At 29.2% G+C, this 17,952-nt stretch overlaps 1 protein-coding gene across 1 annotated transcript in view; it reads right to left on the bottom strand.

The window, feature by feature from the left end:
* Positions 1 to 1,306: 1,306 nt before the first annotated feature.
* LOC111640133 (uncharacterized protein DDB_G0283697-like) overlaps positions 1,307 to 17,952 on the bottom strand; it is a 71,514-nt gene continuing 54,868 nt past the window's right edge. The window contains exons 6-7 of the mRNA XM_023386131.1: positions 17,825 to 17,905; positions 1,307 to 3,885 (exon numbers count right to left, since the gene is read on the bottom strand). Of these exons, the coding sequence (XP_023241899.1) occupies positions 3,721 to 3,885; positions 17,825 to 17,905 (246 nt within the window). The 3' untranslated portion in view covers positions 1,307 to 3,720. The remainder of the gene's footprint in view (positions 3,886 to 17,824; positions 17,906 to 17,952) is intronic.

The raw sequence follows: 17,952 nt of genomic DNA, 5'->3' as shown, positions 1-17,952 counted from the left end.
TTGAATTAATGGAATAAAGCAATGCAACATAAGGGCAATCTTGAATGAAAGTCTGTCCAAGAAGATGTCTCCCAAGAGAATCATCATTTTGTTGGTGTACAAAACTTTTCAAACATTAAAACAATCATCACAATGGATGAGTAGACCAAAATAGTAGGTTTAGTGTGTTTCATTATAAACATTTTGTGTGGATTGTCTTTTTTAATTTAAATTTTACTTAAAAAAATTGTTGCATGAAATTTTTTATGTTTCACTTTCATTAAATTAATCAATGTTTCAAATTTTTCAACCCATAGTTGCTGAGATATTATTACTTAAGTGGCAAATCAAATTATAATCTCAAAGGTAAGTTAATACAAATCTCAATTCCAATAATTAGCTTAATAGGATAATTTATAAACTAGCACTACACTATTACAAGTTTATCATTATAATACAAATCCGTCAGCTTTGAGTTTTCCAAGAATTTCAATGTTCACATAATGTTCAGGAAACAGCAAAGCTGAAGGATTGTTAACAAGAGAGCTCCAAAGCACAGACTGCTTTAAACATCAATAATTCTTATCTAAGGACTGACTGACATTCAGGAAAGTAAATGAAAAACATTTGCTTCTCTGAAAGTGTACAGAGTTGCATAAATTGGAGTATCATAAGCATAATCTACAAGCTAGTATGCACTCTGAATAATTCCAGCTATCATCTAGCCTAATACAAGAATGGATTGGTTGGATGGCCGAGGAAGTTAAAGTGTTAGCCTATCATTCTGGAGATTTAGAATTGAATCCAGGCAATCAAAACTACAGGAATTTTTCAGTGTGTGGTGTGTTCTATGTATGTCATGCCACATCCCTCATCACCTGGCTAATCCATTATCAATCTGGTCTAACAAGATCTGCTGAGGGAAGCTGGAAATTTTTCCCTAGGCGTAGAGAAAACTTAGGAACCAATAGTGATTCTTACTCCTATAAAATTAATGTTATTTTTACTAACAGAAAATAAAATCTTTAAGACTGATCTTTATTAATAAACAAATATTGTACATATTTCATTTATTAAAAAAACAAAAACTTAAAGGGGCCCACTGAGACAAAAGGGCCAACTCTACCCCTCAACAGCCCTGGGTCTTAATCCATAATAGATATGATTAAAAAGCTCACAGAACAAAGTTTAAAAAATACAGGTATCATCCTTGAATATAAATGACAACTGTGTTTTAAATTTTTCAATTTGTTTTGCCAGTCTAAGAAAAGACTGCAAAATAAATTATTTTTCAAATACAGCTTTCCAAATAGATTACAAGGCAGACTACTTATCAGAAATATCTTTATTGTATCATACAACAAACACTAACTGGGTTACCATACATTTCAAATATAAGAAAATGCACTTACATAAAAAAAAAAAATACATGTACTACAAAAATTTATATTTTGCTTTTTAAATTCAAGAAAACTTCCATTAAAGTGGCCATCACAATTACTGAAAACTAAGTTATAGTTTTTAAAAGTATCTTACATAACATTTATGAATAACAATTATATTAAGACTTGGCATAAGCAGTACAATGGCAAATACATAAAAAGATGTGTTCTTTCAACATTGCAAAACATGCTGCTGTGACTTACTTCTCTCTCTCTCTTTTTCTTTTAATTTAATTAAGGCCTATGAGAAGCATGGATAGTAATTACTATTTCTAATAAAAATTTTTTTATTTTTGCTGCCACAACACAATTATCATTGTTGTCTGGGACAACTATAAACATTAGGAGAAATTAAAATGGTTTCATTTCTTTTTTATTTTTTTTTTATAAAACATAGAATCTCTGCTTGAAAACAAACATTGAGATTATTATTCTTTTTATATCTAAAAATGTACAATCACAATTTTTATTCTTTTTTTTTCTTTTTGATATTATAGTTTACTGACATTTTGAATGCTTATACTGATGTTATTGAAAATCATTTATAATGGACAATGTATTTAGTTTTGTAACATTCCTGGCTAAATTTTTGCATAACAATAGGCAGGAAAAGTATGCCATGTAGAGACTTTAAACAAAGCAAAGTAAATTGCACATAACATATTTATTACAGAAGCTTCACATGTGAAATTAAATCGTTTAAGAAAAACCTTTCAGGTATCTTTTGATAATTAAAATATTTACTTTGTGAAACTATATGAAAAATAAATTTGAAAAATTTGTAAATTGTTCATTTTTATGAACAATCTTTTTATTTTAGACAATTTAGTTTTTAAATAGCAAATTATGAGTATAAAACAACTATTTTTCCCCCTCTAAAAGGCAGGTATCTCAATTGCACTTTTAATAGAAAAGAATGGGTATTTAAAATAATCAGAATTTTAAAATGCAATTCACAGAGCAACTAGTCTGGTTTAATAGATTGTGTACATTTTCAATATATTATTATATCAACTCTATTCAGTAGGAATGATATTAATTTTACATAGCATTCTAGAAAATGCAAAGATATTTGTGCGTCAGTAATTTTGCTAAGAACTGTCTCAAAATAATTCAAATATATATATATATATNTATATATATATAATATATAAATTTTTTTCATTTAAACTTACATCAATATTTATATCACTTCAGAAACTTTGATCATTATTGATAATATTCATCCAATAATCTGATTTGTGTGTACGTGAAGAAAAGAAGAACAGAGTAAGGTACTTTCATAAACTTTGATTAATAACAAAGTGATCAATTTTAAAATGCTTTGATCATCTCTTATAATGGCAAACTGACTTATAGTCACATTTGATGATATGACAAAATATATCACTCAGATTATTTCAAATTATCCCCATTACAAAAAAATAATAATAATTAAAACAAATAGAAAGCTACAACATATTTAACAACAAATGCAAAAAGTTAACAAAGATGTGAGTAACATTTAACTATACCACAACTATGTTTCAGAACTCTCTACAGACTTATAATAGTACAAGAATTATCATTTTTTTTAACAAATTTAATTTCAAATATTGGTATCGAAGTCATATTTTTTTGCCTCCTAATTTAAAAGATTGCAGTTGCAATGAAGATATATGTTTATGAATATATATATGAATGAGTACGTTCATAAGAAATAAACTGATTCTGTAATATCATCAATTTTTTTAAAAATGTAGGTAGGTTAAAATTCTGAAGATGGAATGAAACCCATTAATTTATATATTTTTCTCCTTAAATTCTAATAAAAGATTTGTTAATTAGTAAATATATATATATTTATTTATTTATCATATGCACAGAAATGTTAAAAGGTTTCAATGGATTTCAATTTCCCCTACAAGCTAAACAGATAGAGTTAAAATGGCAAAGACATTTCTGTTCTAAAATAATATAATCAAAATGCAAATGACACAACCATTTAGTGTGATGGGTGTCAGACACCATCCTCCATTTGTCACTTAATTTAGAAATTTTTATTTTAGTTTTTTTTTTTATTATACTATGGGATGAACATGAGGTCAGCATTCAAATGTTTTATATCCAATCTTTAGTTGGCAGTTGCTGCCATTAACAATTTAATATGATTTTGACCTGTAAGATGCATGACAGAGTGATATGATTTATAACTTGATGCATATAAAGGATAATGACGGCTTTACATTGGAGGAAAATAAACAGATAGGTATAATGTGTTAGCTATGTCACTATCTTTATAATATGCAATATTTAACATTCAGCAAATATATGCAATATCTGCCTTTAATGCAACTGGATCAATATTGTTCTTATCAACAGGAACAAAATCCAAGATGCCAATGGTTTCCAAACTATCTGAACTATACCATAACAAATCTGGAGAGGTAATAGAATTTTCTCCATCCAAATGTAACTCGTGACCCTAAAAGTGAAAATAAAAATTATAAGGAATTTTACAATATAATGTAATTAATATAACAAAAATATTAAAACATTGAAAAAAAATTATCTTAAAAATTAACTAATGTCCTACATCAGGGGTGTCAAACTGGCAGCCCACAGGCCACATGCAGCCCCCAATATGATTTTTCATGGCCCACAGTCATGATGCTTTGAAATTAAATAAAATGGCTTACAGATCAAGATTAACTGCTACACATCTATATGCTGATTGTTTGTTCTCAGTCTTTAAATCCAGATATTGAAAAACTAGTATGAGGAAGACAACATTGGCAAGTTTCTGGTTAAACAATTAATTTTAGTTTTATAAATATGTACTGTACATTAAATAAAATAAATGTTTAAATAAAAGCAATACTATAACAATTATATATTGTTGAGTTGAATTCACTGAACTAAATAATGTATTTTAATTGCCCTATCTATATTCCTGCATTCTCACTTCAAATTGTAATTTTAAGAAAATTTGTAAATGCAATGTGACCCATGTGAATCTTACCAGTCACATTAATGGCCTGTTGTTTAAATGAGTTTGACACAGCTGTCCTACACGTTCTATTAACTTATTACTAAATTGATTAAACAATTGTATTTACATTCACTATTATATTGTTTAACTTATAATCTGTAGAACATATTATGTAACTATGTATAATAAATCTGGCTCTTATTCAAATGATTATTATATTATGCTTTGCTTAATTATTTTAATATTAATTTTTCTCTTAAAATTAATTCTTATAGAAAAATAGATTAAATAATATAAAAACATTTCAAAATTTTTTAATCATTATTTCTTATATATACAATAGATTATAATAATTTATTGCATATTCTTTCAAGAAAATATAATATTCAATAAAATTTATTTATATTCACAATAATATCTGGAAAAGAATTATATAAACAATTTTGTTTTATAAAGTAAATTATTTACAATGTTACTGAATTATTTTAAAACAATCCCTACATTTACAAACAGTTTTATTCTTCATATGTTTTCAGATATGTTGTGTACCTTGATCAGAAGGTCTAAGACTGTTTATTATAAGCAATAATGTGAAAGCAATAAGCTATACTTTCCAAGAAAAAATATTACTGCATTCTTGCATAATTCTATACCTCTACCAAGTGTTGATAAATAGTGAAAGATGTATGAGACAGTTAAGGCACCATAGAAATAAACTTTGAGGGGACCTGGGACTCAATCCAAGCAAGCAACTCCAGGAATTTTTGTGGCTTGTCTATCCCAGATATGTCAGGCTTAGAGGATTTGATCCCGGGATCTCGAAAATCGGGATCCTGGGATCCCGACCACTTTTCAGTACCAAAATTTTCGGGATTAAGTTTTCCTAATCCCAAGATTTTCGGGATTGACATCATTTTTAAAAAAGACTGCATGAAACGAAACGTTCAGTGCCAGTGCTTTTAACAGAATTGCTTGCCTATCATTTTAATATAAATACAAGAAATTTTATTCCAAGCAAGCAGCAGAAATTAACCTAGCGGGCTTGCTTGGAATAAAACTTCTTGTATTTTCAACTAAAATGATAGGCAAGCAGTTCTCACTGGGTCACTTGGTAATATACTTCATTTTTGTATTTTTGAATTTTCGCGGGCGCCAATCGATTTTCTGGTGCAGTCGAGAGCACCAGTGCTCTCGACAGGTAAAACGCACTGAGTAGTACTCAGTGCTGACACATTGACAGGTAAAACGCACTGAGTAGTACTCAGTGCGTTTTACCTGTCAATGTGTCAGCCATCTTGTTTTGCCAGTGTGGTTAATATAAACCCGACGCCTCTCGCTTAGAGGGTCGACCTTAGGTGAAAAGGTTACGACCCTCGCCTTGCCCGCGATCTGTCAGGATGATGCGAGAAAGTCTTTTTACGTTTCGGGGTAGTGGTTTGCTGGACGCTGAGAGACTCACACAGAGACCGAATTTACAAAATTAACGCGTTTATTTTTAGAAAGACATGCTTACAATGATCGAAACAATCGGGATTGTAGCCTTTACTCCTACAATCCCGATCCGTGTCGACCGGACTGTTTTCTTCCATCCTCCCCGTGTCCTCGAAGCTTATAAGTATTTACTAACGATTCCTCCAACTTCCATCAAACCTAAACGCGTTTTCTCAGCAGCTGCATATATGTGCAACAAATTGAGAAGCAGACTTGGTGATGAGACACTGGATGCGTTGTTATTTCTCAGATCATATTTTCGCAATTCAAATTAGAATGTTCCTATTAGATTAGTTTTCTTTATATTTAAGAAAAATGTGACTGATTAATATTATTTTTAAATACTTTTTGCTAAGAAACTTACTTTACTACCTACTTACTAGGTTGTTATATGAAAGTAGTCTATTTAGTCGATGTTAAGAGAGATTTTTGTTAATTTTCAACGTTTATTTGCATAGTTTGTTACATAAAGGTTTTTTCAATTTATGTGAGTTTAGAGGTATGTTAGTGATGCTTAAAAAAGAATAAATTTAACATGAAACGGTGATTTTAAATCTGATTAGTCTGACTCTAAGTCTGATTAGTTAGAGTAATTAAATTAACTAGGTGTATACCGTAAAATACGTTGATTTTTGTCTAAATTTTGATTTTTGATTTCTGTAAGATTTTCTTATTTTTTATTAACCCTCAATACCGAAATAATCCCGGGATCCCGGGATTGAATAAGTATAATCCCGAAATCCCGGGATTAGAAATAAGGACCGGGATCAAATTCCCTAGTCAGGCTCCATCTCACATCCTCAATTGTTCCCATTGTGAATCTGGACAAACCTGCAGTGGGTATGGAAAAAATCTCGCTTAGTGCCAACAAGGCATGGAAAAGGTAAAAGTAAAACAATTTTCCATATATTTATAATTGCCTTTGGTGATGATTGGATAAGGCAGCAATTTTTCAATGAACAGCATTTCAGACATGATTAAGAATCTACCAAAAATGGTTTGTGCTTACATAAACCTTTGACAACACACAATGATGAAATGATCATTAATGTACACAAAAAGTAAGATTTTAAGGACTGACAATCAACCATACAAGAAAATGATGATGATCAAAGATTTATTATTAAATGCCAACTAATTTAAGCTAGAAATCTTTACAAGCATTGAGTGTCCACAAAACTTACTCCATAACAGCTGAACAATGATCTTAAATCCACTGAAAATTTTTATCAAGGATAATGTGCATGGTGGAAATGCAAATCTGAATGAAACTTCTGCATTGTATGTTCTTTGGAACTTAGCATAAAGTTGGTATTAAGAACAAATCATACAGAAATACTCCTTTTGACAGAAAGTGTAGATTTATTTTTTATAATTTACAACAGATATGCATTTCAGACTGTATGCCCTCTTCAGTCCTTATTTTATTATGTAAATTGGTAAAACTATATAAGAAATTATTGAATGTGTTTAATAATTATTTATATTTAACATTCGCGTAACTCAAACAAAAATTTTTCAAAAATAATTTTAAAAAATAGGCATATATCTATTCAATTTCATCAAATCCTCATTACCAATGTTAAATTCCTGGCATTCACTTGTGATACTGACATAAAATTCCAAACACATAAGACAAAGAAACATCATAATTTTATGTATGAGATTACATTTATCAGAATAGTGATTTAGGATCAAACAATCTTCAGGCTCTGCATATTTTAATTTGATTAAAAGAAAAAGTTCAGAGGAATTGTTGCAAGACTTTTGAAATATGGCAATGATTTCTGCAAGATTGCAATATTTCTTTGCATATTGCTATTTCCATTCAGAATCTTTTGATGTGAGCAAAAACATTAAAAATGCATTCCATTAAAACATTTTAATGAAAATACTTTAAATATTAATGTTTCAAGGAACTTATTAATGTTTTAATAAATTCCTTAAATTTTGGTATTTTGATTTCCACTGTGTATGTTTCGTATACTGTAAATGTTTAAGAATTGTTGTCGATAATTATTGGCCATAATTAAAGTTTCTCTATTCATGGCATTCTGTAGTCATAACCAGGAAACAAAAACTTAAGCTTAGTTCACACTGAGCGCAATTCGCTAGCGAAAGCAAAAAACAGAGCAAATAACACGTCAGACATGACATTGTTTCCAGCAAATTTTACCATTTCGCGAATCGCTTCAAAGTTTGGAATTGTTGAACTTTTTCGCTAGCAAAAAAATTTCACACCAATCATATTCCCACTAGTTGTCACATGGTTCTTGTTGTTTTCAAGATGGCTACAGAAACTTTCTCATGCAATAGATTACATGTTGTAATTACGAATTTTAATATTTCTCTCACCCAGCATCGTTTTCTTTTTGACTTATTTTTCTTTCTCAATAAATAAACAAATGTGGTTAATGACAGAATATCAGAAGCGGCCATTGTTTTTCGAGATGATGTTTTCACTTACTTGCAAATGATTGGCTGTTTAAAATTCGCAATCGCTTTTCCCTTTTGGTTGTAGGGTCAATTTCACTAAGTGAATAAAAATTGCTATTCGCTTTTCACATTCGCTTTCGCTATTCACTCAGTGTGAACTAAGCTTTATGCTATTTTCCTGTAGAGCACCTTTACAGGAAAATACACAAAACAAAACAAAACAACAAAAATATAAAGAAATTCATTTATTCATTCCATAAGGGATATGCCTTCTGCAGAGACTATTTATTGTTGTAAGTAATGTTGCTGAATGTGTGCCCCGTTGTTCAGGTGTAAAATTTAAAGGTGTTCTACAGCTGACTGCATCTGCTCTCCAGTGATGTTTCATGTATACAGTGCAATATGACCCTTTAAGTCTGCCAAAGTTGCAACATTTTCATGATAAACCATATTCTTTAAATAGCCCCATAACCAGAAATCACACAGAGAATATGGTGGCCAGATAATTAGAAACAAATGACTAATCACCTGGTGATTGATAAGATGTTGACATAAAACCTGTGTACTGTAGATTGCATCCAATATGAGGGCACACATCCTCATTAATATTGTAGACACAAGGCATTATCACTGTTAAAATTGGGACATGACAAAAGTGCCAAACATGTCATGTTATCAGAGCTCCTGAATTAAATTTTATTTTGCAAAATCCTTTTCATAGTCTGTATACATCAATCCACTTATTGGTTACAGCTACAGGTTGCTCTAAATAGAAAAACTTTAATTATGGTCAGTCTATCTGCGATTTTATTTGTCTGGTATGTTGTGATGAATTGTTTTGTTAGATTTTCAATGAACTATATTTTAGTTATATAGAAATTAATGATTTAATTTCATTTGTTTAATCATTTGTAATTTAATTTAAAACATTTGTTACTGAAATAAGCAAAGTCATAATCTAATAATAATTGTAATAATTGAAAAATTTACACTAATTCAAAAATGTCTAGATAAAATCTGCTTGACCTCTACAAGTTGGACAGATATGTTTCCATTTATGACATCTGACTACTCTCAGCTAAATTTTCTTCTAGACAAACAAGAATTTTAGACTATATGACCATATAAGTTAGTTCTTGCTTTGTTGACTGAGTACACTATTAACAAAAGACAATTTTGTAACAATATACAGTAGAGCGTCATTTATCCGAAACGTCGGTTATCCAAAAGAATTCCAGTCGCCAAATTTAAATTTTTGCTAGTGTTGTGGCGCTGCAATCTTTGGCTATATCTTGGGCTACTCCAATTTTTTGTTGGTGTGTGTGTTTTAGCTGGCAGCACTGGCACTTTTGTGTGGTGTTTTTCTGAGGACTGTGTGAGGTGCTGAATCGAACGTTTTTGATACTAGATCAACTTCTAAAGTATATATTTTTTTGGTTTTTATATTTTTCAATATATTTATTTTGTTTGTACAAAATAAAGAAATAATTTTTAACGATACAATAGCCACGATTATTATTTTAAAAAGTTTACGTTAGGCTTAACATCGACGAAAATTCAACGCGAACCGACACGCAATGGAGAAAAATTTCAACACAGGATAGGTAATATATTTTTTCGTACATAATTGGTTATCCGAAAAATAAGTTATCCGAACAACCCCAGTCCCCAATTGATTGGATAAACGATGCTCTATTGTATATCAAAATTTAATCCAATAACAATTTGAAAATAAATTCTAATAATTAATTTCATCAATATAAAGTTTCCTGGTTAAGTTGTTTTCTATTCTATAATTTTTTTTGTAATTTACATTTAAAATACAATCAGTTAAAAAATTTAGAATAATTTAACTGTTACAAAGCGTCAACCCACGAATGACAATAACTAGGTGAAATAAAACTTGTGAAATAATTTAAATAAGTGGATATTTAGCCTGGTCTTTTAGCTATATTTTCTTGTAAAAATATTAATTTCTGTATGAAGTGTTAAAAAGTCAAGTTTTTTCTTGTGAATGATCAAAAAATTTAGAATATTTAAAATCCTGTTCAAAATGTTTAGAATAATATGAAATAAATTAATAAATATTGTCCAATTATAAGTAATAGTGCTTGTAACTTATTGCAATAATGTAAATTATATCACAATATAATTTGCATATACTGTAGTATTGTATAAATTACAATCTAGCAATTGTCAAAAGCAGGGTGAACCACAAGTAAGCCAGGATCAGTGTCAAAATTATTGCTTTACACGAAGAAAATATTAAGCAATAAGAAATAACGTGGAAAGTGATTTGTCTGCAGTCTATAGTGCAAAAAATAATCCAAAATTTAATAAAACTGCTGAAAAATGCTCCGGTCACTCAAAATTATTTCAAAAATGACATAGGGCATCCCAATACTAAATCTTTCCTTCAATACCGAGTACTTTTTGTATTCAATACTTTTGATCTGATATCTATATCAGTATCAATACTTCTGATATCAGATCTGGTATCATTACATTTTCCACAGACAGGCAAGGTCCAACTGAAACCAAATTTTGTAGCCAAATCAGAAATTGAAATGGAATTTTACACTATTTTCAAGTAAGTTAAACTTATATAAAAAATATTAATTATAAAAAAATCAATAAATGTATTACATCAAATTCATTTCCAGAATCTTTATATGCTTAGAGTTCTGATTAACTAAATATTTATTTATGAATAGTAAACATTATGCAGTACTTTTGTTTGTTAATCAACTTGGACCATCAGTGATGTTTAAATGAGCTACAATTTGTATACACTTGTTTACACTAACATTTGTAAAATTTGAACACAATAAAGAACTTTCAATGTAAAGACACTGTTTTACATTTTAACTTCTTAGACACCCCTATCCCATGTATAGTAGTACCCACAAAGCTCATTAACAGGACTGTACATCTGGGACTTCTTGTGTGCATAAGACATCATATGAGCTTAAACTGACTGACACACTAACTTCTGAACCATATAGCCGGTATTCAATTCCCTGGAGTAAGCCAACAAAATATTAATTGCTGCTCTGGGCCCATTCAGTCTTCATTGTAATGAGTAAAGTACACCTATAGCTTTTTTTACATGGTCCATTTTACACAATTTTGAAATAACATGATTGAAAAAAGAAAACTAATCCTCTTTTTTATGCAATCAATTTTTTACACAGGAAAAAAAACAATTTATTTGAAAATTTTTAAAGTTATGTTTTTTTTAAAATTGTGTTATTGTTAAAAATGTTACTTTTTTGTTGAAATCAAGAGTTCATTTTTCTTTTTTAAGCACAGTACAGTACTATATGTATGTACATCAGAGAATGCTGTATATTGATTTTATGTTTCCTATGCTACCATGTATTTACATACAAATAATTTTAATGTTATATGATGTTTGAATAAAAAAGCTTGTGTTTCTTTTTGTAAATTGCTTATTTTTTCATTCCAGTGACGTTGTGGATCCTATCGAGCATTTTTCTACAGGATGCACGTACTCAGTTTTTTCACATGGCATTCTTTGGAATGTATTCACTGCACAATAAGGAAGGATAGGTGTACCTTCTTGGCAATAAAAACAACTAGAAGGCAACATGACAGAGTGAACAGCAACATATGAAAACATTTCCAGTTTCAATACCCAATGCCGATACTGGCCAGTATTGCTACTTTAAGACCAATACCGATATCGATGCATTAAAAGTACTCATGATACCAGTATTGATACTTTTGTGGATTAAGGAATCCTTAACCTATCCCATGTTGAAATTTTTCTCCGTTGTGTGTGGCTGCCATGTTGAATTTTTGTCAATGTTAAGCCTAACAAAAAAAGTTTTTTTAAATAATCGTGGCTACTGTATCGTTAAAACTTATTTTTTATTTTGCACAAACAAAATAAATATATTGAAAAATATAAAAACTAAAATTATATTTCGAAAGTTCATTGTAATATAAAAATTATGATGCATAGCAACATCTAGTATCAAAAATGTTCTGCTGCAGAAATGAGTATATTTGAGGTCAACAGGTTAGGTCAAATGAGGTGTCAACATGAAAATAGTCGGGAACAACACGGGACAAGTTAAAAATGACAGAAATCAGCACTCGGAAAAATTGTAAAATAGCTTGCAAACAGATGTCAAAAGAATTGAAATATGTGATTGGAAAATCAGTTTCAAAAAGAATAGTTTACAATTATTTGAAGGAGATGGGTTGTAAAGCAGCAAGAAACCTCATCTGATAAAAGTTCAGAAGAAAAAACATTAACCTGGGCCAAAAAATACAAATGTTTAACACCCTAACAATGGCAAAAAGGCATTTTTGGTGACAAAAGTACATTTTGTGTTAATTTAAATAATAGAGGAAAGCTTTGGCACTTGAAATATGAAACCAACAATCCAATTGTTTACAATAAGTCATTAAATTCCTCACTACAGTTATGGTGTGAGGTTCACTTGAAATATAATGGACTTGAAAAATTCTGTTTTCTTAATGAGACAGTAAATGGTGATGGGTATTGTGATATTTCAGAATATTTCCTCATCCCAACAATGTAAGGTTATTTTCAAGATGTTGATGTAATCTTTCAACAAGATGGAGCTAAATGTCATATACTGTACATGCAACAAAGCCAAAGAATTGTTTATTTCTCTTGTATTGACATGGAAACTCACCCAACTTGTTCCCAATTCAAAATATTTGGTCCATTTATAAAAAATGACTAAGACTAATACAACCAATAAACAAAATTTAAAAGAAAAACTTATAAAAATTTGATCTGAACGTAGTTTTGAACAATGTCAATCACTTATTTAATCAAAAATATGTAATTCATAATAAAGGAGATGTAACCAACTATTAGAATAAAATATTCTAAATTTTTTGATCATCATTCACTTAAGTAAAAAGATTGACTTTCTAACCCTTTATTTAGAAATTAATTTTTTCATGAAAATATAGCTAAAAGACCAGGCTAAATAAATATCTTTTATTTAATTTTTTTGTAATTTTATTGTCATTCAAGTGTTGGNATTCTAAATTTTTTGATCATCATTCACTTAAGTAAAAAGATTGACTTTCTAACCCTTTATTTAGAAATTAATTTTTTCATGAAAATATAGCTAAAAGACCAGGCTAAATAAATATCTTTTATTTAATTTTTTTGTAATTTTATTGTCATTCAAGTGTTGGCACTTTGTAATGGAATTAAATTATTCTAAACTTTTTGAACCAACTGTAACTGAGATGATAAATAATTGAAAATAACTGACATTTATAATACCAGTTAGACATTTTACTCAAATTGCATACAGTAATCTTCATTTTATGATATTAATTCTATCCAGATACCCCTTCTTATCAGAATCAACTTAATGTGAGCTTAATAACATATTGTTTTATTGCAATTTGTTTTAAAATCATGAAAATTGAAAGGTTTGCCACAGTAAAAAGATACTTTCTCTGTAAAAAAATATTTTTTTACAATGGAAACATTAGTTTCATGTAAAATATTAAATAAACAAATAATGTTAAGTATTAAAATTTGATAAAGACTTAAAAAAAGTAAAAATCAAGGACAAAAAAATGCTGCTACTGGTTTTTTTTTAACCAAAATTTGTTTAAAATGATAAATGCAGTTGCCAAAAACACTTGTATTCATATTACCATTGGCTTACCTATCACTCATGCTTTCTAGGACTGGAATGTCAGCGTTGGCATTGAAAGAGTTAGTGTCAGTAAAAAATTCACTAACTTCAACTCCTCAACCATCTCTATATTTCATAATTATTTTTACTTTCCCAACTGCTATAGAATATAACATAAAACAAGTATGGTGATTTTGTTACTCCTGGGTTTTTTCTGCATTTTTCACTTGACACTTCATGAGCCCAAAAATGTTTAAAAAACCCTTACAAATTTGTATATGTGTGTGCATGCATGCATCTATTTTGCATTATATCTCAGGAGTGGATGAACCTAACTTTTTGGGCAGGGTTATTTCTATTATGGTGCAAAAATGCTAGTAAATTTTTATGGTTAAAGGTCAAAGGGGAAATAAAGGGGTTATGTGTCATCTTGAGTAGAATAAGACCTTAACGAACATTGAAAAATTCATCGAACATCTAAAATATATTTTAAAGAAGCTATAATCCTGTATCCAGAGATTATTCAGAATGTAACTTGGGTCATCAAGACATAAAACAAGTTAGTGTCGAGCATTTGTTTTCTGGATTTCAGTTCATTAAATCTGATTTTCCTGCATCTATGAAGGAGTATTTCACATATTTCTATTAACAAATTCAATGTATTGATATCCATAACAGAAATTTTCATGAAATTAATTTGTAAAGTTGTAATTTTTTAATCTTTTTTGAATAAAGTAAAAATCATAGCTACAATCTAATCATCATTAGACCACCATTACATTGCTAATTAGTAAATCAGCTTAATGAATTGCATGCTGATGATGAAATATTGGTTAATATATATATAATTAAGGAATCAGTGTTGGCAGGTTGAAAATATTAACTCCAGAATTGGAGTCAGCAAAAAAAAAAAAAAAAAAAATGTTGACTCTCCAGTCCTGATACTTTCCCATGTGGCAATCTTAATTCCGTTCTAAAATTAAAATGATATTTATCATATAGTGAATCTTATTATATAAAAATGCTATTATAAAACAAGGATCCACTCTATATATTATTTTGTAACCTTCCACAGATAAATGAATAAAATTAAACAGATTAACAATCATCTATACCAGGCATGGCCAACATACAGCCCACGGGCCGGATCTGGCCCGTCTAATGAATTTATGTGGCCCACGATCAATCTTTCAATATTAGCTACTCAAGCCCGAATAGCTTGATGAAAAATACTGACGGAAAAAAAAAGGTCAACAACTCACTGTGTGTTTAGAGTTAACCCTCCATTACAAATCTCATATGTACAGCATAAAATGTTGATAAAGCATGATAATGTGAAAAATGCATCTGTAGTCTCTATCTACAATTTAGTCTCTATAGGGTGACGCCACAATGAGATCTCGCACCACCTCAAAATCTTCCTAGGGTAGCCTCTGGTTCGGCCCGTGGAAGAAGTTTTCTTTCCAATTCAGCCCGGGGGCAAAAACTGTTGGCCACCCCTGATCTATACTTTGAAACAGGTATTTTTTTTAAATCTCAATATAATTATTTCTATTTAAAATTTTTCCTTCTATAATCAATTCACAAGGATCATGAATATATAAAATTACCTAAACTTTTCTTCTGTATTTTACCTTTGTAGAATGTGTAATAGATTTATATAATAATATTCACTTGATGAAATAATTAGCTTTACATTAATCAGTTCCTATAAATTAATATGCAATGTCTATGAGCTATTCTTAAGATATTCTCTATTCCAAAGTGTTGTATTTCTGAAATAGAACCTCAAGTTATGAGACAATATGTAGGAAACCAGAATTTACTTTACAATAGTTCACTTATTAATGGTTTCCAAGAAACCAATCAGGTCATAAACCTTACAGACTATTTGTATATTTGTAATCTAAAGAATAAAGTGTATGTGTATTGCATTATTTTTTCTTACTGAATTATATAACTAACAATATTACAATCATATCTAGCATAGAATTATATTGAAAATTTTGATTTTGAATATTTATTTGATAGCACTATATTTTCAAATAAATTTTATATTATCTTATAATAATAACTGAATTTGAATGCATACAAAATTTTGTATTTTAAATTGACTCCAAGTTCATGTTATAAAAACTTTTTAAAAGTAAACACACACATACTAAACTGAAAAGGACACCCTACTGCTTTGGGGAATCAGATTTTGATGATCTTTGGTGTAGAGGTAGTACACCATGTGAGTGTACTACCTGTAAAATACTAAAGTGCAACACTCAAATATAATCGAGAAAAACGAACTTAAAGTTTTCTTTAGCACTTTATATATAAGTTATGCGTGCTTCCACTTGAGCATCCTGTGGTGAGTGGTAACGCTCCTGACTTGTACCTTGAGTGCTCGGTTCAATTCCCTTGTGTATACTTTTTTCCTTTTTTTTATTCACAAATACTTATAATATATTTATTTATTTCTTATTATTTATTGATTTTTTGATATTGGTATTTTATTATTTATTTATTTTAATTTAATTTCTACTATTCCAAATCTAATATATTTACTTTTGTTGACAATAACAGTGCATTCTTCACACCTATGTGTCAACTTTCCCATCTAATTGTTATCACCAATGGTGACTTCCAATCTAATTCTCACTAGGAGAGTTTTTTCTATCGGAGTTCTTTTTCACTCACTCTCTAACAGTTCATTTCTGAATTTTGACGCGAATAGACATATTTGTGCAGTGAAATTTATTTTGAAAAATTATTTTAATTAAAAAAAAATGTCATCAAGAGAAGCAAGTTCGTCACGTTGTGACGAAAAAACTTGATGATAACTCTTTATACAGTGATGAATCAAAGCAGTGGCTAAAAGATGGAGTAGTGTATTATGAGAGTTTACTTTTCAAAAATAATTTAATTGCAACATCATCTTCTGATACACTATCTGAAAATGCTATGCTGATAGGCACAGAATTATACAATAATACATTGAATGTGTTGAATGAAAAAAATTTATAACTGTTGCAATTAAATTATTCACAAATACATTATAAGTATTTGTGAATAAAAAAAAAGGAAAAAAAGTATACACAAGAGAATCAAACTGAGCACTCAAGGTACGAGTCAGGAGCATTACCACTCAGCCACAGGATGCTCAAGTGGAAGCACGCGTAACTTATATATAAAGTGCTAAAGAAAACTTTAAGTTCGTTTTTCTCAATTATATTTGAGTATTGCACTTTAGTATTTTACAGGTAGTACACTCACATGGTGTACTACCTCTACACCAAAGATCATCAAAATCTGTTTCCCCAAAGCCGTAGGGTCTCCTTGTGAAAAATTTGACAACCGTAAAACAAAGTGTGCAATAATTTTAATAAATCCTTTAATATGATAAGCAAAATATAAAGTTATCTTCCATTACATGATTTTTATCTAACAAAATAGATCTACACAAATTATAATCTAACAGGAGGCACCACAGAATACAATGAATAGACCCTGATATGAACAACAATCAACTATAAAAAAATTTCTTATATTCAAATCATATAATTAGCATCTCACACTAATGTATAAAAAAGATTTTCATCTCTAAAAACTTATGATTTATCCAAACAGTAATTTATTCTTAGCAAATGTGCAAGACTGACAAAAAAAAAAAAAAAATAAAATAAAAAATAAAATACAATTATCTAAATTAATTACTATAAAATACCATATTATCAATTATTAAACAGTAATATTAATATCTATTTTCACAATTTGATGATATTCTTCATTATTCTAAAAGAATGATAAAATAATTTAGAGAAATAATGATGAATAATATGAAAAATACTTACTAAAACTGTAGCATAACAACTGCGCAAGTTTGAGGACGGGTGTTGAAAAGCTTTCCAAAGTAAATTTACTAGTGTGTCGTTCTGAAATTTAATGTATGTTTGAAAATATATGTAAAGATAATTTAAAA

Source organism: Centruroides sculpturatus, unplaced genomic scaffold, assembly GCF_000671375.1.
Source record: "Centruroides sculpturatus isolate CEXI.00-Female unplaced genomic scaffold, Cexi_2.0 scaffold1175, whole genome shotgun sequence".
NCBI lineage: Eukaryota > Metazoa > Arthropoda > Arachnida > Scorpiones > Buthidae > Centruroides > Centruroides sculpturatus.
Note: the sequence above shows the minus strand (reverse complement) of the source record. Positions and strands in the feature narration are given on the sequence as shown.